The sequence below is a fragment of the Mytilus galloprovincialis genome, chromosome 11 (genome assembly GCF_965363235.1).
Source record: "Mytilus galloprovincialis chromosome 11, xbMytGall1.hap1.1, whole genome shotgun sequence".
Lineage (NCBI taxonomy): Eukaryota > Metazoa > Mollusca > Bivalvia > Mytilida > Mytilidae > Mytilus > Mytilus galloprovincialis.
Genome location: NC_134848.1, coordinates 38,612,827 through 38,639,630, shown reverse-complemented (window position 1 = coordinate 38,639,630; position 26,804 = coordinate 38,612,827). Strand labels below are relative to the sequence as shown.

At 32.3% G+C, this 26,804-nt stretch overlaps 2 protein-coding genes across 2 annotated transcripts; both read left to right on the top strand.

The window, feature by feature from the left end:
* The first annotated feature begins 6,977 nt into the window (after window positions 1–6,977).
* On the top strand, window positions 6,978–13,305 carry LOC143050748 (uncharacterized). The gene is made up of 4 exons (XM_076223868.1): window positions 6,978–7,064; window positions 9,071–9,162; window positions 10,474–10,621; window positions 12,944–13,305. Exons 2-4 carry the CDS (start codon window positions 9,103–9,105, stop codon window positions 13,303–13,305), a joined length of 570 nt encoding a protein of 189 aa, XP_076079983.1. The 5' UTR covers window positions 6,978–7,064; window positions 9,071–9,102.
* A 1,986-nt stretch (window positions 13,306–15,291) lies between these two features.
* Window positions 15,292–25,255, top strand: LOC143052136 (uncharacterized). Its single transcript, XM_076225098.1, has 3 exons — window positions 15,292–15,404; window positions 16,044–18,142; window positions 21,276–25,255. Exons 1-3 carry the CDS (start codon window positions 15,293–15,295, stop codon window positions 22,140–22,142), a joined length of 3,078 nt encoding a protein of 1,025 aa, XP_076081213.1. The 5' UTR covers window position 15,292; the 3' UTR covers window positions 22,143–25,255.
* The last annotated feature ends 1,549 nt before the right edge of the window (window positions 25,256–26,804 follow it).

The window sequence follows — 26,804 nt, the reverse complement described above, 5'->3', positions numbered from 1 at the left end:
GACATTTCAGCATGTGCCGGCACCAGTTGCGGAACCAGAAATTTTTATAAAGGGGGTGGGGACTCTGGTCTTAAAATGGGGTCCGCTCCAGTCATGCTTCAGTGATTCCCTATATAAATCAACCATTTTTTTACCACAGATCCCTCCTCCCCCCCCCCCCCCCCCCCCCCGAAACCGCCTATGTACAATCTTGTTTTCCTTCACTAGCGTTTTGTGCATACTATAAATATATAAGATAGACGCAGCATGTAAACAGAAGTCTGCAGATGGTTGAAGATGCACATAAATATAGGTGATCCTCTATAGCTTTTGTCTCGCCTGCGCAGTATGCATGACATATACCATCCAGCGGCGGTAAAGATATACGAAGTTTTCGTCAATAATATGTCCATTGCAATTGTTCTTGACTTCATTTTCGGATGTGTTCGTCATGTGAATTTCATTTCTTAGGATTAATAGGATAATGATGATTTGAATTAAATCGTGGTTCAGTAATCAAGGTAAAAGTTACTAGTACATAAATTGTATGTCCATGTCTCAGATACTGTGTTCAGTATATATTTGAACGATATTTGGTGTATGGAATGATTGTAAAGGTCTGTTTTGCAGGAATCATCTGACCTTGACCTCATTTTCATGGTCCGTTGGTCAATGTTTTTTTTTTGTTTTTAATTTTGGTCTGTATTTTAATAACCATAAGCAAAGCTGAGGTCAATCTAATTAAAAACCGATCTCTCGTCGCTCCTCTTTTCTGATATGTGGCGTGAGCCACGCGACATATCAGAAAACGGGAGCGATGAGAGATCGGATTTTAATTAGATTGAACTGAGGTTAAAATAGTTTTGGTGTATGAAATACTTGTTAGATGAACATGTCTGTCTGAGAAGATTTATCTGACTTTGTGCTCTTCGTCATAGATCTTGAGAAATGTTAAGTTTATGTGATACGTGTAGTTAAACCAATCTCTTAAATTGAATTTGTATAGCCCTTGAATCAGGTTTTCAAAGTTGCGCATAGTCGTCCTTTTCATTGTGTATTCAAACAAACAATTTACAATGATTATTGTCAGATATATAGATATAGGAAGATGTGGTATGAGTGCCAATGAGACAACTCTCCATCCAAATAACAATTTATAAAAGCAAAGTTTAACAATTATAGGTCAATGTACGGCCTTAAACACGGAGCCTTGGCTCACACCGAACATCAAGCTATAGAGGGCCCACAAATTTTACTAGTGTAAAACCATTCAAATGGGAAATCCAACTGTCTAATCTATATAAAAAACGAGAAACGAGAAACACGTATAGATAACATGAACAAACGACAACTATTGTACATCAGATTCCTGACTTAGGACAGGTGCAACATTTGCAGCGGGATTAAAAAATTTTAATTGTTCCAAACTTTCTCCTTTTTTCTGAAACAATAGTATAACATCACAACATAGATCAAAAATCATATATATGGATAGATTTGTATGTGTTGGTATTTGCTGGTTTGTCTGCTCCGGCTGAAGAGCAATTTACATGGATTTTTGCTCATACAGGATCTTATTTCAGATTTGTTTCAGTTTAAATAGATTTTTATATCGCGGAAATCATTGAAGTTCATTCGTTGTCAAATAAACTTGAAATAAACGCTTGTTTTGGTAGCACAATGAAAAGGACGACTATGTGAAACATTTGAAACTTGATTCAAGAACTATTATAAAACTTATATAAACTAGAGCACCAGGCAAAAAAAATAATAACTAACTAGTCATTCAACTTCTTTCAATCGATTTTTATCTAACTTGGTGTACACTTTGGAATGTACTAGTCGTAATATAGTGCATGCATAAAAACATTAATATATATATAACAAATAAACTGACATATAATTGTGTTATTCTCGCAAAACAACCAAATCATATAAACAAACTGTTCTAAAAAACAGTTCATATCTGCAGTGGCGTCATCGCCGTGTCAGTTAGCACGGATCTGGTTTTGTAACACTCTTATGGCTTTTTGATGTTGCTCAGTGAGTTTAATTCTTTAAATTACAAAACTTATGCTATATTTATGCCCCATTTATGGACATTACGTTTTCTGGTCTGTGCGTCCGTTCATCCGTCCGTCCGTCCGTCCGTCCGTTTTTTTTTGTCTGTTCGTTCGTCCGTTCGTCCCTCTCAGGTTAAAGTTTTTGATCGAGGTAGTTTTTGATGAAGTTGAAGTCCAAGCAATTTGAGACTTGTTAAACAGGTTCCCTATGCTATTATCTTTCTAATTTTAATGGCAAATTAGAGATTTTATCCCATTTTCACGATCTACTGAACATAGAAAATGATAGTACTTGGGACACATTCTTGTTTTATTATGATTTTGAATTATAGTATCAAAATTAATATGCAGCATGCTTTACTTATGAGTTTTATGTTCAAAACAGTCAATATGTTTAGAGACTTAATTTTAAAGGGGCACTAGCTGTCAAATTCATGTTCACCGATTTGACTCTAGATAATTTTCATATTTGATTTATATAATATTATACTAATCCAAATTACAAAAAAAAGTCTTAAATTAAAAATTTACAATGCACGGCCTCAATAACATGTATCCGAATTTCGTGTGTTTTATTCCCACTTTCATTGTCAGCTCTTAAAAATACAATTAATTTCTGGCTTCATATCACTAATATGGAGAGTGAGAGTATGGTAAAGAAAGCATACAATGCAAATTTTAACTTGCCTATTGGTTTTTGTAGTAAAATAAAAGTGCTATTAGGTAAACTTGGTTTTCAGCATGCCAAAGACCAAATTACTTTTTTTCATTTCAAAAGAAATTAGAAGAGGAATTCATAAAATCCTGAAAACAAGCTCTTTTTTGTGACTCTAATACAGATAGCCAGGGTAATATTTTAAAACTAAGAACATATCGTAAAGTTAAATATAATTTTGAATTAGAAAAGTATCTCGTACTGGACCTTAACAAAAGTGTTATTTCTAAAATGGTAAAAATCAGAATTAATAGCAAATTACTAATAGAAGTTGGTAGATATACTATAAAACCTTTAGAACAGAGAATTTGTCCACTGTGCAAGGATGGAATTGAAGACGAATTCCATTTCCTCATTAAATGTGAAGCGTTAGAATTTAACAGAAATGTACTCTTTTGCACAATTTCAGTGATATATAGTTCCATCTTTTGTTAATATGTCTGAACAAGAAGTTTAGTTTTATTTTGAAAAGTAATGATACGGATATTAGTACTGTATGATTGTGTAGCTGGAATAAGCGATATGTATGATTCGAAAATTAATTTAAAGCAAATATAATGTTGTTAAGAACTATTATAGTATTGAAGCTTATTGTAATGGCTTGAATTAATATAGACTAAGTATGAAATAACACCTCCACGCAATATACATGATATAGATATAATATATGTGTCTCTTATCATTAGGAAAATATGTCCCTGGGTTTTTTTTGTATTTTTTTTTTTTTTTTTGTATTTGTATTTTGTAAATGTCAGCTGGTACCGGGGGGGGGGGGGGGTTGACTTCCTATACTTTTAAATTTCAGTGGTATGAGTGTGCCGCAAAACAGGGTCGCTTTTTCACGTCTGCTGGTTAGAACAGGGTCCCTTTCCATGTCCTGCTTGATAGAACAGGGTCGCTTTTTCATGCCCTGCTGGTGAGAACAGGTTTTTTTTGTCAAGCAAAATATTTGTCTAGAGCAGGATCGCTTTTTTAACTGTTTAAGATAAAGTCTAGAACCCTGGGCAAGAACAGCATCTATTTTATACGGTTTACATATTTTCTGACCGTGTCTAGAACAGGGTATGTTTTTCGATATTTCTGTTTAGAACAGGGTATGTTTTTCAATGTTTTCTGGTTAACACAAGGTATGATTTGGCAAGTGCTGTCGGCACAGTTATACCCAAAGGAATGGTCAGTAATCCCGTCACCGTGAGTATTGGAATTTAAACCAATAAAATTATTTAATTTGATTTGATTTGATTTGTGCATTCTAGTCTAGACGCCATCTATAATTAACCATCGAGGTGAACTCCGAAGACTGTCTAATATACTGTAAACGTTAGCAATCAGGGAGCCAGGACCCCATGCTAGGACATGTATTCCCTTGCACTGATGTTAACAATTTATCAGCAATGTTTAAGTTAACTTGAAATTAACTTATTTTGACAAAATTGAACCAAACTGGCTGCTAAATTTAAGAGAGTACTATCTAACTTTCATAAGTGATTGAATAAAACAAAAAAGATATTATCTTTTTTTCTTTATCTCGTAGCTTGTGTCCCGTTAAAAGTAAGTAGATACTGGGCATACATACATTTGCTATATCTGTATCTGTATCCAATGAATTTCTGCCAATATAGGCACACCTCCGTTATATGGAGTAAAACAATAAAAGTAGTTCCACCACCGCAATAGTATAGAATATTAATCCATCAATATATTTACACTATGAGCACTATGTACACAGTTCACAGTTCAAATTACGATATTTATTTATCCTTTTATATGTAAAAGATAAAAATAATCTGTATACTATTAAAATAGGAATATAATAATTCTATTTATTAAAATTTAGCCTAGGCGATCTGCAAAAACCCTATTTGACCTTTCTAACTGACTTTAAAGTTCATCTTCCTCCTACTACTTATCAAGTCCATTTTTGAAAGTATTTCATATCTCTTATTGTGTAAATTATATATTAATTGTCTACACAGAGGTTCAATTCTACAGCTTATATCATTTTCTGACTCAACACTGCCAGCATAGTGGAATGGATTAATAATTAGTTGCATAATGTCTATAGCTGAATATTAGAATGTTGCAAAGCAAGAAGCTCACTACATTTACATATAATGTTTTTCAATATTGGTGTACGAATTTGATCTAGTGCTCTACAACATAGCAAAAAGTGTGATAAAGATTCTTCTGCCTGATCACATAATTTACAAGTTGGATCAACGTTGTTTTGATTGTAAGCTGCTCTATTCGTCTGTAGAATGTAGGATCCAGTTGCAATTTTTATTCTTATTGGGATTCTGTTAATGTCTCTTTGATTAGCACTATTCGCTAAAGCCAAAGGATGAATTTTCCCAACTTTAAATGATGATGTTGGGATGTATTTCAAGCTGGAGTAATACATTATTTCTTCATTAATTCTTGTCGTCCAATATTTATGTACTGCTGTTGTAGTCATGTTCTTCCATTTTCCTTTTGACATTTCATAATAAAGTAGTGATAATGGGTTTTCTAGATTATACTTGATACAGATCTTTTTCATATCTATAAACCAGCTGTTACTGTCAAAGCTCTTAATCTGTAGTTGTCTTTCTGCTAGCCTCCACTCAGATGAGTTTTTATTTGCTCTTGCAATATTTCCAAACATTGAAAGGATTTTTAAATGTATTTCTGCTTCTATGGGTAATAAACCAGATATTAAGTACACAGCAGGATCAGCAACATTAATATTTAGCGAAAGAATCTGCTTGAGTAATTTTTTGTATTGGATCTGTAAATTGTCAAGAATTTTGCCTTTTGGTATCACAATTTCAAGCCCATATGTAAGTATTGGAAGAATATAGGTTCTCAACATTGCAATTGATGTTTCGGGATCAAGACCATTCTCCCCATGCAGACCAGTTCCCATTAGACTGTAGATAGCTCTTCTGGTTTTTTTTCAAATTTTCTTCAACAGTTGTTTGTGCAGAATTGTTTTGAGATCTTGTTATTCCAATATGTGAAGCTTTGTCTACTACTAGCATTACAGTATCATTCAATTTCCAAAATCCTAAATTAGTTTCCATAGATTTAGCTTTGCTTTTTACAGGTAAAATTACGCTTTTTGAAGGTTGTAGATGGTATCCTTCGCGCTTACTGAAATCGACGGCAATATCTACCATTGTTTGTATATCCAATGGGTTACAGGCAAGAAGTGCAACATCGTCTGCACAGGTCGGTGCACAGCAATTAATGTTTCCAATTTTTCCACCTAGTCCAGAGTCGCATAGAAAATTCAAAAGAGGATTTATATAAAGTTTGTATAAGTCGGCACTGAGAGTTCCCCCTTGCCGAACACCTTGTTCTATTTTAAAGTAATCTTCTGAAAAGCTATTGTCCCATTTGACATATGAAACTGCATTTTGGTATAGATTGTCTATCAATAAGATTGATTGATTAGAAAAACCATATTGATGAAGTCTTTTAATTAAGTTTGCATGAACCACGACATCGAAGGCAGATTTTGCATCCAGAAGGCCTATATATGTTGGGCGTTTAAGATCTTTATTCTCCCTTTCAAATTCTTCTACTATAAGTTCACAAAGTAATGGTGATGAATTTTCTGTGAAACCTCTTTGTAACGGATTTTGACATATTATTATTTTACAGTTCTCTCTAATTTTTAGTATCTTCTCGATTACTTTTGAGAATGTTGGTGTTACAGTAATTCCTCTGTAGTTTTTCGCATTTTTACAGTCGCCTTTATTTTTAAATACCGGAAAGAGGGTTCCAATTTTGAGTGAATCAGGAATAAAATGTTTTTCAAAAGACTTGTTGATTAAAGTTTGTAAATATGTTAAAAGGTTGACACCTCCATGGATAATATTTTCAGCTGTAATGCCATAGAAATCTGCTGCTTTATTTCGGTTCAAACTGTTTATAGCTTTTAGAATTTCTTCCTGTGTTACATCAACATGTATAAATTGCTCACTGCAGAGTTCAATGATGTTTTTATATTCCTTTTCTGTAGTCTTTAAATAATTTGAATCAAAATTTTCATCAAGAGTGTTTTCTGCTAATTGTCCAAAATGTATTTTCCAACCCTCCATTATTTGCTCTGGCGTGTTATAAATGTTGTCTCCTACATTAAGCTCATCTATACGTCTGGATAATGCGGATCGAGTGTTCCTATTCCGGATCCGATATAAGATTATAATATATATTATTATTCAAAGTCATGCAGATGCTTACGTTTGTTTTGAGTGTTTCCCAAATTTTGTGAATAGACTCAATAGTGGATTGACCACTGCTTAACGAGGTTCTTTCTCAAAGTAAAGACAACATTTGTGTATATCTCTTTGTACCTTTCGCTTTAGCCTCATATGACTTCCTGAAACCTCGTCCCAACTTCTGAAAACTTAGACAGTTACATCACACTGAGGGAGTCTCTCTAGACTAGTCCAAATAATTATGACGTCTTGAAAGGCTTTGATATTTTTTTTCTTTTTACTCAGTAAGGCGTCAAAGAAAAAAAGTAAGGCGTCAAAGAAAAAAATATCAAAGCCTTTCAAGACGTCATAATTATTTGGACTAGAGTCTCTCATGCTAACCTGTCAAAAATTATAACAATTATGATGTCTTGAAAGGTTATCTTGATGTTTTGCAGTGACTTTCTGTTTGAACTACAAGCTAACCAAGCCAGTGGTGAATAAAAACTTAAGTCTGACACAATAATTTTTGTCAAGCCTGTGACATTTGTCGCAAAAGCGATACATCGAAAGCCTACATTCAGTCTGCCATGTCTGTGTTGTCTGCAGCAGAGGCTACAAATATTCACTCTGTGTTTTAAGTTTTTGAAATTTTGATAACTTTTTTAAAGAGTTGCATAGCTGTCAAATTCATGTTCACCGATTTGACTCAAATTCTCATCATGCTCATATTTGATTATTAACAATGTATAAAAACATTTCCAATTATGAAAAGTCTTAAATAAACAATATACCAGGCATGGGCCTGATAATTTGTAGCTTTGTTTCAATTGTATTTAAGTCTAGAGCAGGGGCAGATTTAGAGGGTTTTTCAGGGGTCCCGGGTCCCCCCCTTTTTTTAGAAAAAAATTGGTTGATTTTGTAGGGAATCACTGAAGCATGACAAGAGCGGGTCCCCTCTAAGGCAGCCAGTGGACCCCCTCTTATGAAAATTTCTGGATCTGCCACTGTAGAGGCCATATAAGTAACTGTAGAGTTGACCTCAGAACACCTCTGATTGCCATACAAGCAATATAAACATTAATATAGATCTAAATAGATATCAATCTCATGCATTTGGATTTTTTTTTAGGTCTGTTTAAATTCTTATTACTGTATTGTTAAAAATATATATCTTGATCATCAATCTCATGCATTTGGATTTTTTTTAGGTCTGTTTAAATTCTTATTACTGTATTGTTAAAAATATATATCTTGATCATCGTTTTTACCTGTATACATGTAAGACTGATATTTTGTGGATCGAGTCAGTTAATCATATGATTTATCTTTGTTTCACTTTCAATGTTGACATTCTTTTCATTTAAATAATCATGAAATATAGTTGAACATGCAATAAGCATGCTGTATCCATCTCTAGCTAAGGAGTTAAATTGAAGTTCACATGAATACAGATTCAATGAGGTTGAATTATTCACTTGCACGTGATATTTCATCATCAATGTTTCTTAGATTAAAAGCGATACATTATTTCACTATTTCTCTTTCATTTATATTGATTGAACAAATTTTTTTTTATATATCTCGTAGCTAGTGTCCCTTTAACCTATCCTGTATTTCTACCAACTTAGACAGACATGACAGAAGCTACATGTAACTGTTAGTTTTATTTTGTATTTCACCCTGTCATTCCTGTACCCACAAAATCTATGAATATTGATATCCAATTAATAATAGTGAATCCACAGTCATGACAGTATCAGTATTTTACTTATAAATGGACTTAGTGCCACTTAAAGTCCATGTTAACATGACCATGATGACAGTCAGTCTTTGATTTAAGTTTTTTTTCAAATATTCTCGATTTCTACCAAACTTGAACATTTTTTAAACTAAATACCCTTATGTTGGAAATCTGTGCACTGGGTATTTCCAAGTAAAGGAATATTGTTAGTATTGTATTAAGAGAGTTTATATACATGTAAGTTATCAAAAGTAAGTTAAGGCCATATGCCTATGGTGACCTACATGTACAGTTGCTTAATTCTACATCAGTTGATTTCTAGTGGAGTGTTATCTCATTGGCAATCATATCTCATCTTCTTATTTTTATACTTTTGTATTTATAGGAGTCATTGGTTTGTAACTTTAAGAAGATACCATGGAGCAGGATGGTTCCAAGACTGATGACGAAGAAATGTGGGAAGATGTGGAAAAATTGGTATGATCAATATTAAGAGAGTTTCAGATATATAAATTTTACATTTCAGGCAGTCATAAAAAGGAAAAAATACAAATGTATCTGCCTGGGCAAACCAAATATTATATAGTATAATTTGACAAGTTAGATATATACTGTAAACCAACTTATTTTCGCGGATACTTAATTTTGCGTTTTACCCTTCCTAGACCACTTTGCGGCTATTTAATTTCGCGATTTTCTGAAGTTCAATAAGGAATGATCCAAGTATTACATATTTGCGACGATTAATATTTGCCTTTATTTTACTACTTGCGAAAGTTGCAAAAAATAAATCGCTCGCGAAAATAAGTTGGTTTACAGTATGTAGGATGCAAAATAAAAGTAAACTGTAATTTTTACAGTTGATTTAGAAAAAAAATCATACATGACATCAATGACCCTTTTCAATCTGGGCTTCGTTTACATATTTAGTTCAGGTCCTGTGCTCTGACCTTACCAGGAAAAATGTCAACCCTTGCTATATTGTATATATATATGATCCTCCTACAGTTAGAGCAACATCTAATTATATATTGCTGTTTGGTGTGAGCCAAGGCTCAGTTGAAGACTGTACTTTGGCCCATAATGGGTTTATCTTTTACAAATTGGGATGGAGATGGAGATATGTCTCATTGGCACTCATACCACATCTTCTTGTATACAATGTGTATCTATAAACAAACAAAACAATTTGTACCTCAGGTTCACAAAACTAAAAAAAATATACCCAGTTGTGACAGAGGGGGCATTAATTTTTACCCTTGACCTTCCGCCCATCTATCCATCAGTCCCATTCCTGTTTCCACACCCTAACTTAAGTTAGCCTCTACTAAATGTTATTTAACTTATACACAATGCTAATGACCACGAAACACATATTAACTTATCAAGTTTGAATTTGGTGCCATTACTTCTACCATTTATTCATTTATGTGGATAAATTGCAGATTTTTTTTTAGTCTCTTAGTTAGTTCGCCTTATCCAACTGTTATCATGGTTATGAAACTTATATATATTGCTCCCAGAGGCGGATTTAGAGGGGGGGGGCCCTTTTGGGGGAAAAAATTGGTTGCTTATATAGGGAATCACTGAAGCGTGACTGGAGCGGGCCCCCTCTTAGGTCAGTCAGTGGGCCCCCACTTTTGAAAATTTCTGGATCCACCACTGGCTCCTGTTACATTCTCCATTTATTTCAAGCTTTATATTGAAAAAAAAAATGTTTTCATCCTAATTCATTACACTAAAGGCTTAGTAAAAGGATGTTCTATTATGTCATGTTTTTTATTCCAGGGAAAAAGATTTCAAAGCAAAGGAAAGCAATGTATATTTCTGGCTGTTGGTGATAAAGGAAATGATGTCCAGAGTTGGAGTACTGAAGCTGGTGTACAGTTTATAGCTCAATATCCTAAATGGACTTCTATGTTTCAAGATTTCTGTTGTAAGCTATATATTACACTCTTTCAGTTACTCATTGTTTAAATATAGATTCCATCTATGTAACAAGTGTGTAATGATATTTCTCTAAGTTTTGTGCTATTTCTTGATCGGTGTGAGAAAAATATTTCTCCTCACTAGTGATATATCTGTTTTCATGCAAATGATTAGTCGAAATTTGATTATGAAGTCAAACTGTATTGTTTTCTTCTGAATTTTCCTATTGTGACATCATGAAAAAAGGTGACCATGTCTTATAACGTCGCATATAAATAACACAAGTTTCTGAAAATCTTTGAAAAAGAAAGATAGAAACAGATTCCAACACTATAACTTGTGTATTACGATATTTCTCCCCTCTCCCCAGTTAAATTTTAATTATTTAAAAAGCTTGGCAAGCCTTGCGCTTTAAATTATAAAATTTAACTGGCTCAAGTGGAGAAATATCGTAATACACTTGTTTCCTTGTAGGAATCTACATTTCTCTACTCCAGTCAGTTCAATTCTTCTATATAAAACCTGAAGCTTTTTAAATAATTAAAATTTAACTGTTGAGAGTGGAGAAATATCTTAATACAAGAGTTATAATGGTGATATCTCTTAAGATTTTTACCCTTCCTTTTTCAAAGATTTGCAGAAAGTTGTGTTCTTTATATATGTGACATCATCAGGCATTTTAGCCTTTTTAAAGGACGTTGGACACAATTGGAAATTCAGAAAAATCTGAAAAATTTACGTCAAAATTAAAATTCAACCAAGAGACACAATAAAGGAGATGGTTTGAGTATATGTTTCCTATTTATAACATGTGTGCTTCTGGACATTATTTGAGATACAATAAAATAGGGCATCTATCACTTTTGATGTGGTGACATTTCCCAAAAGTGTTTTCTGCTACAACATGTTTTACACAGAAATGTTGACCATTATTATGTACATATAAGATATATCTTGTTGGTTAAAAACCTTGTTAAATTCTAATTTTGCTTCAAATTTTTATGCCATTTTAGTTCAAATATTTCAAAGACGACATGTTTATGGCAAGGATCCGGAAATTTTTTCACCTAATTGCGGTCATTTTCATATAACTTAAAAGTTGGTGCCCCTTTTCAAAAACAGATTGTCAAAATCTCATTTACTGCACGAGTATGCTCCTACTCGTAGCATCAACGAACTTGTTTAACTGTTGCATTGCGTTTACTTCATGATTTATCCTACCATTTTCCTAAAATCGATCAAGAGCAATTAAAGGAAGGCAACAGTTTAAGAATAAAATGATTTTAATGACTCAAAATCGTAATTTTCTCAGTCATCGCTTCCGTTTCTTTCGATTCTGAAGTCGAAATTCAAACCGGATGTAATGCGACAATACTAAAACAAACAATTCCGGACTTATACCCGGGGTTAGTTTTGTTTATCAAATTCACAGGAAAACATCGTTTTTTTAATATTGTACCTTTAATAGTGTTAAAATATTAATGAAAATAGTTGCACTTGCTTTATTTAGCAAGAAATCATTTTAAATTTACGATTTAGTGTCAAATCTGCGGAAGAGAATTTTAGGCATGCGTATCAAAGTAAACAAAGCACGTGTGTTAGTAGTGAAAAAAATCTTTTTTCTACGTAAATTAAATCAAGTTTTAATTTAATTTTAAATCATAATTGACAATTGTCTTAGCTGAAAAGTAATTAAATAATGAAGACAGTTGGTATTGAATTTTAATTTCTTTATAATATTAGTTCGGAGCTTGTGATTAATAGCCAGGTGTGAATTAAAAACACAGGTAAAGAGATTAGCAATCATTAGCCAATAGCTCCCCGAGGCATTACTATAGCTATTAGGAGGGCCCTCAGGATTATAACACTTTACTGGAGTGGCAGTTTAATTACATAAAATCGATAACAAAACAAAAATATGTTTAAAATGGCGATTTTAAACTCGCGATATCAATCTCAACGAAATGACCGAAATTATTTCTGTTGAAAAATAAAATTTGACCTAAATCCCAATAAATGATTTAGGACTTTTGAGTTTCCAAATCGGTCATGTTTCCGGACCCTTGGTTTATGGTCTCATTGTGACATGACGAGTCCACAATTTAGGACCTTAATTAAAAGCAACCATATTTTTCATACTATAAACTAATCAAATAAATTAACTATATTTTGAAGGGCTGGAAAAATTAATTTTAGTTTATGCAAGCTCTATTCTTGTTATATGATAGTACATGTAGTGGTAAAGCTTATGGTATTTTAGTATCATTTACATTAGTTGTAAACATTGTTATTTTGGTTATTCTTTAAATAGATTTTCTTAAATTTTCAGCGTATTATCAGACCAGTGCCTGTAACAATAAGGGAGATTATCCAATTCTTGATCAGTCTGCAGACCAGTTAGGGTTGATATCCAATAGTGGAAATGAAAGAACCGGAAATGATAAAATGCCCAGTACAGAAAACACAGTTGGTTCTATGATTACTTCCCTTGATCAAACTGAAGACCAGTCAGAGACGTCCAAAAGCGAACAAGAAAGTACAAATATAGAAAATGTAAATGAGTCCATAGTTAAATCCTTTGGTCAAGAGACAGATCATTTAGTAACAACTCTTAATGGACGAGAAAGTACAGTTTCAATGTCTGATATAGTATGTATACAGTACACTCATGGTGTTTCAGTTGAAAACTAATCATTTTGTTTTGAATTGACAACTTTCGAGTTCAATGCATTTCCATCAAAAACTTGGGTTTTAGTGAACATCATTCATGTGTTAAGGGGCGTCGTCACTTCTGTTCCCATACTGAGCAATTGGTTGGAAAACTATGATGATATATTGCACGAATTATTCAGCAAATTAAATTATCATAACTGACAACCACCACTGCTGTCATAAGGAAATTTTGATTAAGTACCTACCGAACAAACATTATTTCTAGTTTGTTCTGCACAACTAGGATCACTTAGAGGCATGCTGAACTTCCATAGTGCAGGGATACAGGCTATGCCCTTAACTGGTAAATGACCTCATAAAGGCACACATGATTGATGATTTTTTTTCTAGTGAATAATATTTTAGATTGGTTTATTTTTTGTCGAGCCTGCAACTTTTGTTGCAGAAAGCTCGACATAGGGATAGTGATCCGGCGGCGGCGGCGGTGTTAGCTCACTTCTTAAAAGCTTTATATTTTAGAAGGTGGAAGACCTGGATGCTTCATACTTTGTATATAGATGCTTCATGTTACGAAGTTTCTGTCAGTCACATGTCCAATGTCCTTGGCCTCATTTTCATGGTTCAGTGACCACTTGAAAAAAAAGTTCAAATTTTTTGTAATGTTCAATTCTCTCTTATTATAAGTAATAGGATAACTTTATTTGATATGTGCTTACCTTGCAAGGTCCTCATGTCTGTCAGACAGTTTTCGCTTGACCTCGACCTCATTTCATGGATCAGTGATCAAGGTTAAGTTTTGGTGGTCAAGTCCATATCTCAGATACTATAAGCAATAGGGCTAGTATATTCGGTGTATGGAAGGACTGTAAGGTGTACATGTCCAACTGGCAGGTGTCATCTGACCTTGACCTCATTTTCATGGTTCAGTGGTTATAGTTAAGTTTTTGTGTTTTGGTCTGTTTTTCTCATACTATATGCAATAGGTCCACTATATTTGTTGTATGGAATGATTGTAAGGTGTACATGTCTAGCGGGCAGATGTCATGTGACCTTGACCTCATTTTCATGGTTCAGTGGTCAAAGGTAAGTTTTTGAGTTTTGGTCTTTTTATCTAATACTATATGCCATAGGTCAACTATATTTGGTGTATGGAAATATTTTATGATCTTTATGTCAGTCGCGCAGGTTTTATTTGACGGTGACCTCATTTTCACGGTTCATTGCACAGTGTTAAGTTTTTGTGTTTTGGTCTATTTTTCTTAAACTATAAGTAATGGGTCAACTATATATGTTGTATAGAAGCATTGTTAGCTGTTAGCTGTCTGCCTGGCATGGTTCATCTGACCTTGACCTCATTTTCAAGGTTCATTGGTCTTTGTTGAGTTATCTTGGTTAATGTTAAGTTTATGTGACAGTTGTAATAAAACTTAGCTTTATACTTAGGACTATCAACATAATATCAATGATTAGTATAGAAGGCGAGACATTTTAGCATGTGCACTCTTGTGTTGAGTTTTAAATGTCTCTATTTCTACAACCATATCTGTTTGAGGGTTTTATTTTTTACGCTTTTCTAAGAAAATTCACTCAAATTGTAAGTTTTCCGCACTATTTTTGTTATTCTTGAAGATATTGATTTGTAAATTGGTGTATAGTTTTATAAGATCAAGTTTGCATTTTCTTCCGGTCTGATGACTTTGTACAGTGTTATATTTTGTCCTTTAACTTTGAAAAATTCACTTGAATAATCAGTTGTACACACTCTTTTTTGTCATGCTTAATAGAATAATGCTTTTTCAATGTAAACAAAGAAAAGTTTTTTTTGTTTTTTTTTGTATTTGCGATCATCTTTGCTTAAAAGTTAATTAATATCAATGTAACTTGTATTTTACTACTTATCCAGAAATGTAATATATACAAAACGAACTTTCTAGAAATGCTGTAACAAGCAAAATTAAAAAGAAAATCTTTACATTAATTTCATGTTTTAAATTTTCAGAATGAGATGGAGTGTGGGAATGATGTTGAAGATGATGACACAGATGATTACACTGTCAATGATGATTTTGATACTGGTACAGACATAATTAAGCATCCAAGGCATAGCTCTACAACAGGTAATGAAATAAATGTCCAGGGTAACAGAATATATTTTGAAGACAAAAATGTCATTCGATAAGTGCAACCCAATCTATCCGGGGCAGAATTTTTTTTATGAAAGTTAAGTTTGACCATACTGTTTTTTTCAACAAACTTTGAAGAGTTACTGCCCCCTTGATTTCCAATTTTTTATTGTGCTAATTAACAAGAAATACATAACTTTTTATGCCCTCGCCGTAGCGGAGGGGGCATCAGATTTTACCATTGTCCGTCTATACGTACGTATGTACGTCCCAGTGTTGGTTTCCGTTCTCTAACCTTTGACCTTCTGTCCATCTATCTGTCAGTCAAATCCTTGTATCCACACTAAGTTAGCCTCAACCAAATATTATAAAACTTATACAAAATGTTTATCTCCACTAAATACTGGTCCGGTTTAAATTATGGTGTCGTCACTTTTACTGTTTTAGTGTTATGCCCCTTTAAATGGAAAATTGCATAATTTTTCATTTCCATTCTCTAACTTATTTTATATTTATGTCCTGAAATAAAGTTACAAACATCAGACAAAGTTGACCAGGAAGAAGTATTTTCAAGTTACATTGAAAATGACATGGCAAAAAAAAATGATTCATTTTTCTTGTTATGTATTTCAGGAAAAATCACAAAGAAAGTGACAGAAACAAAGAAGAGTGCAGATACTCTGAATATCAGAAATTCTCTAAGACTAAGACAATCTTCAAAAAAAGGACCTAAAAAGTCGTCAAGCAATAAAAATAATCCAATATTGCATAATATCCGAACCAGAGGTTCTATCAAGGTCAACTTGTCTGAAATAAAAGATTCCTCCAAGAGGTCAAGAGGTCAAATTAAAGATAAAGTTCCCAAATCTTTGACATCCTGTGTGGTTAAACTTGAAAATCTGTCGGAGGGGACTTTGAAGAATGGGGAAGGAGTTGACAAAATTTGTGAGAATTTGTCAGTTTCAAAGAAAAGAAGGAGAAGTAAGGATGGAATTGAAAAGAGTTTGAGTGACACAGAGAATGAATTGCAGGCAACTGATAGCTGTACCAGGAAGACAGCAGTAAATAAGAAGGATCAGATCAGCACACAACCGAATGGAAATGCAGACATGGTCTCTACAAGGACCAGAAAGACAGCAGTTGATAAGCAGGAACCAATTAAAACAATACACAATGAGGTTAAGGATCTCAACCAATACTTAAATCGAAAAGAATATATTTGTGGAGTATGCTCAAATGAGTCTAGCAATGCATTCAGCTATTTTAACCATGTCAAAAACCACAGAAACTACCAGCTTTGTAAAGTTTGTGATGTTATGGTACCATCTAACAACGAGACAATAGAAAAACACCGAAAGGAATTCCATAAAGATGATTTATTCTTCAAATGTCCCAAATGTAACAAAGAATTTAAAAGTAAACTTCAATTGAAAACTCACTTCCCGTCTCACAATTCTAATGTTAAATATCTGGAACGCTTGTCTGACACTGCTAGCAGCAAAGTAAAGGTGATGTCTAAAGAGCAGGAGCGTTTTACCAAGATGCACCCAGATTTGCAAGAAATAAATAAATATTTAAATCGGACTGAATATGCATGTAGTCTCTGTTCCAATGTGTATAACAATTCTGTTAGTTACTACAATCATATAAGGTCTCATAAAGATCATCAACTATGTAAAGTGTGCGACACGATGATCCCTTGCGGTGCCGGAAAAATGGAAAAACATAGAAAGGAAATTCACGGAGACGATTTCTGCTTCAAATGTCCAGATTGTGACAAGAAGTATAAAAGTAAGCTTGGTCTGAAAACACACTTTATTCTTCACCATGCTGATCAGTCGGTTCGCTTCAATTGCAAAATCTGTAAAGCCTCGTATGGGAATGCATCAATGTTGAAAAGGCATGAGAAGATACACACGTTCGATCATTCCTGCTTCATTTGTCAAGAGAAAATAGAAACAAATTTGAAACTGAAAGAGCACATGTTAGAAGCACATTCATTCCATTTCTGTGTTACCTGTAGTTTGTATTTTGTTGACAGTTTGGAATTAGAGGAGCATGAACAAACTCACTTTAATAATTCAAATTCATCAGATGATGATGATGATGAACCTGCCACCAATTCTACTTCCTTTGAGGAGAGTTCTTCCTGTATGCCACTATTAGAGAAAGAAAATGTTTCTTCAGAGATGGAACCAGTAGAAAATGCAAGTAACCATAGAAACATACAGGAAGTTGATGTTGACAAGGAGAAAATGTCTACCGAGGCTGAAGTTACAGATGCAATAGAAAGTTTGATAATTGATTTGACTCCTGAGTTGTCTGAAGTAACATCAGACATGCCAGACATCAGTGTAGATGAAATCGATACAGCCGATCATGAAATCAGCCAGATAAGGCAGAAATTTAATGAAAATCTCGATAAAAAATGTAAATTTTGCGGAAAGAGGTTCAAGCATGGAAATGCCTTAGATAGGCATGTAAAACTTCACAACAATAAAGCTAATTTCACCTGTGTCCATTGTGGACAGGTATGTAAAACTGATGAGACATACAAGCGCCATCTACTGGTGCACCTACCAAACGCAGAGAAACCACAGCATTGTGAGAAATGTGGAAAAGGTTTTGCAACATACTCAGCTCTGAAGATCCACTCGTACACTCATTTTGACAAAAATCACTTCATGTGCGAGTTTTGTGGAAAAGGGTACAGGGATCCTAAAATGCTGAAAGTGAGTATTAAAGTGAAGAGATTAATCAAGCATAACAATAAAATGAACTAAGGTTAAATATGCAGATAACTATATCAGGGATGGGGTCGATTACTTTAAAATGTAATCGATTAAATTACAATTACTTTGCTAATAAAATGTAATCAATTACATTACAATTACACCCTATTTCATATGTAATCGATTACATTAGATTACTTTTCTTTATTGTAATCATGATTACTTTAGATTACTTATGATGACATTGTATATTGCTATATCAAAGTTTTTTTATAACTTTTTATCCGCTTATTTTGGTGATTTTTTTTAAAAACCTTAATTTATTCATCTTTTAAAAGAATTTATAGACAAGACAGTTACAGTTACAGTGTAACATGTGTAATTTGATAAAATAGCTGTAGACAAGTGTTCTTTCTTTATGTAAAAGATGTAACTTTATTTTTAACTATAAATTGTAACCAACTGCCTAATTAACAAAAAAAAAATGAAAATAAGGAAAAATTAATTAAGTATAGTTTTATTGTCTGTTGGGACATAATTGACACATCCATTAATGTTTTTTTACAGGTGTTAATCACTACTTCCATTTTTTTAAACAAACAATGGGTGGGCTTGGGTATTAAAAATTTATTGTCTTAATAACGATTAAAATTGGTTGTTGATTGTCATTATTTGTTTGAAAATTTTTAATACTTGATCTAATTGAAATTAATAGAATTATTGTCAGGTGAAAACACAAAACTGTTTTGTAACTTAAGAAAGATTATACATTTCTCTTTATATTAAGTAACAGTTTATTGTATTGATGAAACTTCTGATGTCACCTATTGTTTACTATGCATATTGTTTGCAATATTTATGCCATATGTATACACTGTACATGTACAAAATGTACTTGTTTATACTGGTGAGTCTTAAGGCTAATAAAGAATAAAAATAAGAAAGCACATATTATACACGAATTTATGGAAAATAAAATTCATTCAATTTTGTCAATAAATGAAACCTGGTTTTAACTTCCATTTTGAATTAAGTGGGCTTATATATTTATGCCAACCATCAAAGTCAAATAGGAACTAAATGTTTTCTGCATTTTAATTTCAATGTATTTATGTAAAAATATTGGTTAAACTAATATGAAATTGGAGTTAGTATCAGAAGTTTTCAATCAAGGAAAACAAATGCTTTCAAGGCATATTCTTGTATCATAAAGGCTCAATTTCACAAAGAAAGATTGGACAGTAAATTTCTTTTTGTAAACTGTAAAAACAAAATAAAACACTTGGTTATACAAATTTGTTATATAGATGATCACATTAAACAAGGTCCCATCATTGTGATTACTAGTTTCATGATTTTTCATTCAAGCTTTACATTTTCTTATTTTCATCTTGTCTATAAAAAACTATTTTCATATTTATACAAGATTTGTAATCATCAAGTAATCTTATGAATGTAATCTTAAAGTAATCTAAAAGTAATCATGATTACACCTGTTTTTTGCCATGTAATCGATTACATTACGATTACTTGTAATCAGAAATGGTTTGATTACTGATTACATAGGATTACACTGCAAAATGTAATCGATTACAGCTGATTACGATTACTGATTACGATTACCCCATGCCTGAACTATATGGTTTGAGGGGGTTGATGTCTTAAAAAAATAACTACATGAACTAGGTGGGTAGCCTGAAAACTGAAAATTATTCTGTATCACAGAATTTGATATCATTATTGTACAGTCATGTACATTATCATTGATTAGAATAAATATTAATGCTGTTTTGATTAATTGTTAAATAATAAGTTAAAATAGGATGAAGAATAGGATTGCAAACACTAAGTGACTTATAACACCATTTATAATGACTTTATAGTTTATTACTACTTTGAGTTACGAAATGCTAATCAAATTAGAATTTATGGTCGTGAAATGCTAATTTATAAAATTCAAAACTGCTCAGCAAGACTAAATCTACCAGTTTACATTTTGCAATGGTTGAAAATTTGACATAAATAAAAATGCCAGATTATGACAATTTCAGGAAAAGCTGTACATTAATAATAGTATCAAAATTTGAATTGCAAATACTTTCACTTTTACTTTACTGTTCGAAATAACAAATATTTACTTTGTTCTTAGGGAGATAACTGCGTTTCTCACTTCTGTATTTAAACGTCTTGTAATAATACATTCTCATGGCGTACTAAATTATAATCCTGGTACCTTTGATAACTAATTACACCACTGGGTCGATGTCACTGCTGGTGGACATTTCGTCCCCGAGGGTATCACCAGCCCAGTAGTCAACACTTCGGTGTTGATATGAATATCAATAATGTGGTCATTATTATAAATTTTCTGTTTACAAAACTTTGAATTTTTCGAAAAAACTAGGATTTTCTTATTCCAGGCATAGATTACCTTAGCCATATTTGGCACAACTTTTTGGAGTTTTGAGTCCTCAATGCTTTTCAACTTTGTACTGGTTTGGCTTTATAAATATTTTGATATGAGCGTCACTGATGAGTCTTATGTAGAGGAAACGCGCATCTGGCGTATTAAATTATAATCCTGGTACCTTTGATTTAACTAAGTAAGCACAGTTTCTCATAAACATCTGGATAGATCATGTAGATATTGATGAAACATTACAGTTATAAAACAGGATTTAGCGTTGAAAGAATTTATATTAACCTATATACATCTCCACGGAGTTTATTGAATTTACTGCAATATTCAAATATCTTGGTATAATCTTGTGTAAGCATGGTAAGAGCTAATCCTCTTAGCTAGACAGATATAAATACAAATTTTAAGACATTAAAAAGCTTAACAAATTATATTGTGGATTCATTTATTTTCGTGGGTACCAATTTTTAAGGATTACGGAAAACTTACATGTTTGTGGATATTTATTTTTTCATGGTTTTGCTGAAGTCTTAGCCTATAAAAAACTTGCTATTCATTGAACATTTAATTTCATGGTTCACATGTACCCATGAAATCTACGAAAATTGGTGTCCAACAAATAATAAGGCATCCACATAATAATTTGAAAATTAAAAAGTTGTCATCACTATTTTCTTAATTTAATTATGCCCCAATGTTTTGTTTTTTCCTCAGATCCACAGAAGAAAACACACTGGGGAATATCCTTATCATTGTGCTATTTGTGATAAAAAGTTCAGAAGCTGGGACTTACTGGCCATGCATAAGATTACCCACAAATCAGACCCTGATGTTATCTGTGATGTATGTGGGAAAACTTTCTCCCACCGCATAAGATTGGCAGCACACAGAAAACGGCACACGGACGAGAAAAAACATAAGTGTACTCTCTGTGTAAAAGTATTTAAAAACCCATACAACCTGCAACAACATTGTATTTCTATGCATATAGAATACGCCAAAAGTCGTGGATGGAAAATGCATGAATGTAAAGACTGCAACAGACTTATAGCCACAAAAGAACGTTTCCGTCGCCATGTAAGAACTCATACGGGAGAACGTCCATTTGGATGTGAAATTTGTGGCAAGCGGTTTGCTGAAAAAGGAAACTTAAATTCGCATATGAAAATACACAATGATGATAAACAGTTTGAGTGTATATATTGTTCCAAAAGGTTTATACATAATCGTACATTGAAAAAACATCTTTTGATCCATGAAAAGCCTATTCCAGAGAACACCCTTGTAAACCGAAGTGGATACACCCCTGATGAGCTACTAGCTATATCAATTGTCGCTGATTCAAATAATTATGTTTTGCAAAATAATCCATCTATTCCATTAGCAGGACAACAAACAGTGACGGAAACTAGAAGTTATAATTTAGAGCTAAACAAAAACCTGGAACAGAAAACTCATGCATCAGTTCAGTCTGAAGATAAACTTGTCTTTCAACAAGCTCAGCAAGTAGACATACCTGTTGAGGCCATTCAGAGCAATGATAGTGATTGGCGAGATAAAATCAGACTTATGTACAACTGATGTAAGGCCATTACAACTGGTTTATATATATAATATGAAAAGCTGATATATATATCACTTTTAACTTACTGTGCATTCATTTATTTTTTGTGGCTATCAATTTTTGTTGATCTAGGAAAGCATTTTCGTGGATATTTGATTTCATGGTTTTGCTTATCTCTGCATACAAAACCTATAGAAAATATGTATTAATTACTTTAAACATTTGAATTTGTGGTTCAACTGTACCATGAAACCCATCAAAATTGGTATCTAACGAAGAATAATGAATGCACAGAATCATACCATTCGTTTACTCAATTACATTCACAAATTTGTGTATTTTTCAATTTTTGTTATTTACGCTTAAATTGAAATACATGTACTGTGGAATCATTAATATTCATTGGATACCAATTTTCATGGATTTCGTGGGTACAGGGAAACTACGAATTTAAAGGTTCAACAAAATGCATATTTTCTAAAGGAATGCATGTGAATTTTGTCAAAACAACGAATTTAAATATCCACGAATATGCAAGTTTTCCTCTATCCACGATAATTGGTACCCACGAAAATTAATGAATCCACAGTAATATTTTTTTAATTTATATTATGTAGATATGTATAGTTGATAACATAAATTTTACAGATAGAGATACATGGATTATATACTATACTGAGAAACCATAAAAGTTCTGTTTATATATATTTTTTTGAATTAATCATAAATTTTATTAACTTTTAGTGAAAAATAACTTCTGGTATCAAAAGAATGTAGCTTAAAATAACATCAAATGAAATATTAAAGATCAAAAGATATGAAAATCTTAAAAGGTTACATACATAACACACAGTTAAATTTGCTCTGAAGTCTTTCATTGTGACTTAAAAATTTATGTCCCTCCTAATGGAGATTAAAGCAATTACAGGAAGTGGAAATAAGACTATTGTTTATTGCATATAATTAAAATTTTAGTTTGTATTACATAATGTATGCTTAGTATTATAATCACTTCAATTAATCTTTCATTATCATGATTATTGTTGGTACTGTAAATTCAGAAATTATTGCAATGTTTTTATTATTGCTAAAAATGTGACAGGGTTATAATCGCAATAATTTAAACTCATATTTTGAAAAAAAAGATTATGAATTAGATATGATTTTTGTCGAGCTTCGACTTTAGTCGAAAAAGCGAGACATTGCAATCCTACATTCTGTCGTTGTCGGCGGCGACTGAGGCGTCCACAAATATTCACTCTCTGGTTAAATTAAATTTTTTGAAATTTTAATAACTTTCTTAAACTTTTCTGGATTTCTACCAAACTTGGACAGAAGCTTGTTTATGATCATAAGATAGTATCCAGAAGTAAAATTTGTAAAAATAAGTTCCTAATTTCCGTATTTTACTTGAAAATGGACTAAGTTTTTCTGCGGGGAAACATTACATTCACTGTGTGGTTAAATTTTTTAAAATTTTGATAACTGTCCTAAACTATCCTAGATTTGTACCAAACTTGGATAGAAGCTTGTTTATGATCAAAAGCTAAAATCTAGAAGGAAATTTGGTTAAAATTTTGTACCTGTTTATCAGTGTTTAAATTATAAATGCACTTTGTTTTTGTTCCAGTAACATTATTTATGATCATAAGATAGTATTCAAAAGTAAATTTGTTAAAAAATAATCCATTTTTTCTGTATTTTAATTATAAGTGTACATTGTACTTAGTTTTTCTGCCAGGAACCAAAACATTCACTCTGTGGTTAAAGTTTTTTAAATTTTAATAACTTTCTTAAACTATCCTAGATTTGTACCAAACTTGGATAGAATAAAATTGAGAATGGAAATGGGGAATGTGTCAAAGAGACAACAACCCAACCATAGAAAAGCAGAAGGTCACCAACAGGTCTTCAATGTAGCGAGAAATTTCCACACCTGGAGGCGTCCTTCAGCTGGCCCCTAAACAAATATATACTAGTTCAGTGATAGCTTGTTTATGATCAAAAGGTAATATGTTGAAGGAACTTTTGTTAAAATTATTTTGTACCTGTTTATCAGTGTTTTAAATTATAAATGCACTTTGTTTTTGTTCCAGTTAACATCACATACAGTCTGCAGTTAAAGTTTTTTAAACATTTATTAGATTCATAAATTATCCTGGATTTTTTCCAAACTTAGACAGAAGCTTCTCTCAATTAAAAGATAATATCAAGAGGAATATTTTTAAAGATTTTTTTCCTCATTTTTTCTGAACCTGAGATTAACAGCTATTCCTTACAAATTTTATTCTCAATATTGCAAAGATAAAAAAATCACATTTTAGTCTCAGATGACAAAATCGCAATAATAATTGCAAGCAATAATTTCTGATTATACAGTAATCGTTGATTAAAAGGTCGAAATTCTGACGTATTTTTAAGTGAATATGAATGTTTTTTGTTTCCTGATTTTTTTACTGGATATTTTTGAATATACAATGTATTGTTTATTTAGGATATGTTGTGATTGTGTGACATTGCTTTTGACTTATTATAGTTGTCTTTTGATTTACGCATTGCTGTCTTTTTCTATCAGGGGGTGGGTTTTTTTCTAGGGGCAACAAACCTAAGTCTTTACTGAAATAAATAAAAATTTATAAACTTGTAATAATTATCCATACATTATTTAAAACTTGAAACTCTTTCTAAACTTACACTTATTGCCATTAGTAATTGTTTTTAAAATTCAAAATAAACCACAATAATGTTCCATTTCTAGCTTACCTGGCTAAGTGAGCATTCTCATCTTTTGGCTTCAGTCGTCTGTCGTTGTTAAAGTTTACAAAAATATTCTTCTCTGAAACTAGTGGCAAATTTAAACAAACTTGGCCACATTAATTTATATTACGTTTAGAAGCTGTTGAAGAATTTGTGACACATATTCTAATTTACCCTTTTGTGATAGATATTCCTTCAAAGTCCCATGGTATTTTAGCCTCAAACATCAATATTATGAAAATATTTTAAATGAAATTAGTGTATAGTAAAATAAAGTTAAACAGTTAAAGGAAGTATATGAAAAAAATAATTTACACAATTGTTTTTCTATAATTGTAATAATGTATGAAAAGAATATAAAGTTTTATTTCAATATGTATTTGAATTCTATTTGTTGCAGATTTAATCTTTTTTCCAAAAAAAACGTAAATATAAGGAACAATGTTAAAGGGTGACAAAAAAAGGGGAAGTAACTCATGTTGAAAAATGTTTGTAAAACAACAGTGAAATTTATTTACGACCTAAAGCTAAGGTAATCGGTGTTAATTAACAGTGTGTTTGACACCAAAGCTGTCAAGTGAAGCCATACACTTAATAAGTCACTTGATTTGACAGTTTATATAGCTAGCTGAACTACCTGTTCATGGAAAAATAACAACTTGACCGGTATTTCAAAGGAAAATCACTTTTGAAATCAATCTCAAGGCTAAGAAATCCAGATGAAAACGGGTCATTTTCGGAATTCCCGGGTTATTCAATGATCCATCGGGTCACACCCGCAAAATACGGGTCAGTTGACAGGTATGTGTTGGTTTAGTACAAAATAGGTTAACATTCATATTACATTATCACTTTCTCGTCCTGAATGTACATATTAATTTGCTGCTGGATGTTAAACAGTCATCCATCATCATCTAATACTATATACAAATGATTAACTATGTTTAATGTATCTATGGAAATATTTTACGATGTACATGTCTGTCTAGCAGAGTTTATGTGACCTTATTTTTACGGTTCATTACTCAGTGTTAACTTCTCTGTTTTCTTAACTATAAGCAATAGGTCAACTATATTTGGTGTATGGAAAGATTGTCAGGTGTTTATGTCTGTCTGCTGGCAGAAATCATCTGACCTTGACTTCATTTTCATTGTTCATATAAGTTTTCATGGTCACGTTTGTTTCCTAGATACTATACACAATATATGTGTCAACTATATTTAATGCATAAATTGGTTATAAGGTGTACATTCAGTCTGGCATGGTTAACCTTACCTTGACCTCATTTTCATGGTTCATTGGTCAATTTTAAGTTTTCATAGTGAAACTATAAGCAATAGGTCAACTGCACTTGGCTTATGGAATGATTGCCAGGTGTACATGTAGTCCTACGGCTGTTTTGCCAGACAGCCGTTGGACGTCAGAGTAATCTCGGACTAGTGTACTTGTAATTCCGGTTTGATTTATCTTGGATCATGTTAAGTTTATTTGATACTTGTAGAAAAGCTTTATATTTTATAGGACTAGCAACATAAAACCAATGATCAGTAAAGCAGGCGAGACATTTCAGTGTGTACTCTTTTTGTGTGTGACTATTACATGTATTTTGAAAACTTTAAAAGAGATAGAGAAACTTCAATTGCAAAAATAATCAGTAAATTCAAGTTCTACAATTAAGTATAGTGGTACAGTGGTATAAGTTATTGCCTTTTTAACAATTTATTTTAATATTTTATAAAAGATAAATAGACACTTTAAATAAAAACAATCAAATTTTGCCGATATACTTAGAAGACTATCACTTTTTAAAGGAGTGTTTCTTACATTAGGATTGTTTTACCCTCTTGTGTTTTTTAGCAAAAACCAAAAGAAGATAGAAAGAGACTAAAAAGTAAAATCACAAAAATACTGAACTTAGAGG